Below are 2,299 nucleotides of genomic sequence, written 5' to 3'. Positions count from 1 at the left end.
TTTAAAGACAAGATCTCTGTCTCCACAGGTTTCTCAAAAATTAAAAAAAAACAAAAAACTATATAGCTGTGTTAATCAAAGCGCTGATTTTGTACAATACAATGATAATGACCTTGGATTTCTTAAAAAAAAATTACAATAAGCTACAAGTATCAAAGAAGAAAAGTTATCTGGAGTAGTCTATACAGGAGCTCTTTGGACTTTCTTTTATTATGCTAAAATAGTGGTGCTTTTAGGATTTATATTATTGTACTCTCCAATACAAAGTATGGGGCGTGTTAAAGTATACAGTACACCATTTTCATACATGTACAACATTGGTGGGTGAACAATGTCTCTTACCAGTAATACTGGATGTAGCCTCTGGTTTTACCAGTTGCATACTCTAGGACTATTATATAAGTAAAAATCTCTCTTGCGACACTGGAAAGTGATCAGAATGTGCAAACTGATGTAGTAGCTTTCATCCACCTCTTCAAGGGCATCACCACAGGAAAGTCCGTTCCAGATGTTGTGGTTTACAAAGTTGGAATGCTGGCACTGTTGAATTGGGCAACAGTTCTTCACACCTGGCTCAGAGTTACAGTGCATTTAATACATTAAAGCAGCTGACACGATGACTTTTTGCAGGCCTTCCCAGGCACAGGAGTTATTCTGTTAATTTGCTGAACTAGGTCATAAAAGATCTCATTAACATTTATTTTTGACTTTGCAGAAGATTCTAAGAATGCACAGTTGTTCCATTGTCGTGCTAGATTTTGACCTTGTTCCTTTCCTACGACTCTTTCGTCTTCTAAGTCACACTTATTACCAACCAGAATCATTGGAACATCATCAGTATCCTTAACTCAAAGAATCTGTTCTCTCAGATCTTGCAAATCATTAAACGTGGACTGTGTTGTGATGGAATAAACTAATGCAAAACCTTGTCCATTTTTCATGTACAAATCCCCCATTGCTGTAAATTGTTCCATTCCTGCAGCATCCAAGATTTCAATCATACACTGTTGTGCATCTACTTCAACTTGCTTTCTGTAAGAATCTTCTATCGTAGGATCATATTTTTCAACAAAAATTCTTTGAACAAACTGTACGGTCAGAGCAGAGTTTCCAACACCTCCCGCACTGCTCCAAATTAACAGGAGTTTCTCTTAAGGTCTTCAGGATATTGTTAGAAGCAAAAGTCCTGTTGTTATTGTTTTTAGGGGCCGCCAAGTTGATTTCAGCTCATAGCAGCTCTGTGCACAATATAATGAAACGCTGCCCTGTCCTCTGCCATCCTCACAGTGGTTCTTTGCTTGTGCTCATTGCTGCAGCCACTGTGCTATTCCATCTTGTAGGGGATGTCTCTCTTTTGCTGCCCTTCTACTATACCAACATTTGTGTCTTCCTCTAGGACAGTGGTTCTCAACCTTCCTAATTCCACGACCCTTTCATACAGTTCCCAATGTAGTGGTGCCCCCTCAACCATAAAATTATTTCCATTGCTATTTCATAACTGTAATTTTGCTACTGTTATAAATCGGTCCACCCATGTGAAAGGGTCGTTCGACCCCCCAAAAAAAGGTGACGACCCACAGGTTGAGAACCACTTCTCTAAACTGAGGCATTTCTCTTAAGATAGAGTTCCGCATATTGTTAGACCCACAAGTCCTGTTATTGTTGTTAGGTGCCATCAGTGGGTTTTGTTTCATATCAACTCTATGCACAGTTTGATGAAACGTTGCCTGTCCTGTGCCATCCTCATAGTAGTTCTTTGCTTGTGCACATTGTTCCAGCCACTGTTCTAATACATCTTTCTGGGGCTGCCTCTCTTTTGCTGTCCTTCTCCTGTACCAAGATTTTTGTCTTCCTCTAGGGCAGTTGTTCTCAACCTTCCTAATGCCACAACCCTTTGATACCGTTCCTTATGTAGTGATGACTGCCAAGTCATAAAACTATTTCCGTTGCTACTTCACAACTCTAATTTTTGTACTGCTATGAATGGGCCACCGCTGTGAAAGAATCATTCGGACCCCCAAAGGGGTCGCAGCACATGTTGGGAACCACTGCTCTAAACTAATGGTAGTTTCTCTTAAGGTCTTCTTCAGCACATTTTTAGATGCACAAGTCCTGTTGTTTTTGTTGATAGGTGATGTTGAGTGGGTTTTGACTTATAGCAACTCTATGATCAATGTAATGAAATGCTGCCCATTCTTTTGCCATCCTCACAGTGTTTTTTTGGCTTGTGCTCATGATTGCCGCCACTGTCCTATTCCATCTTTTTAGGGGCTAACTATACTTTGATGCCATTTAACTG

The 2,299-nt window shown here is 40.0% G+C and overlaps 1 protein-coding gene across 1 annotated transcript in view; it reads right to left on the bottom strand.

The window, feature by feature from the left end:
- Positions 1 to 599: 599 nt before the first annotated feature.
- The window catches only part of LOC101664314 (ras-related protein Rap-1b-like), a 60,546-nt gene continuing 58,846 nt past the window's right edge, over positions 600 to 2,299 (bottom strand). Inside the window, exons 2-3 of the mRNA XM_045291708.1 lie at positions 984 to 1,125; positions 600 to 842 (exon numbers count right to left, since the gene is read on the bottom strand). Of these exons, the coding sequence (XP_045147643.1) occupies positions 600 to 842; positions 984 to 1,125 (385 nt within the window). The remainder of the gene's footprint in view (positions 843 to 983; positions 1,126 to 2,299) is intronic.

Source organism: Echinops telfairi, unplaced genomic scaffold (genome assembly GCF_000313985.2).
Source record: "Echinops telfairi isolate 266 unplaced genomic scaffold, ASM31398v2 ScPeMD7_105;HRSCAF=385, whole genome shotgun sequence".
NCBI lineage: Eukaryota > Metazoa > Chordata > Mammalia > Afrosoricida > Tenrecidae > Echinops > Echinops telfairi.
The sequence above is the reverse complement of the archived record's forward strand: the minus strand, read 5'-3'. Positions and strand labels throughout refer to the sequence as shown.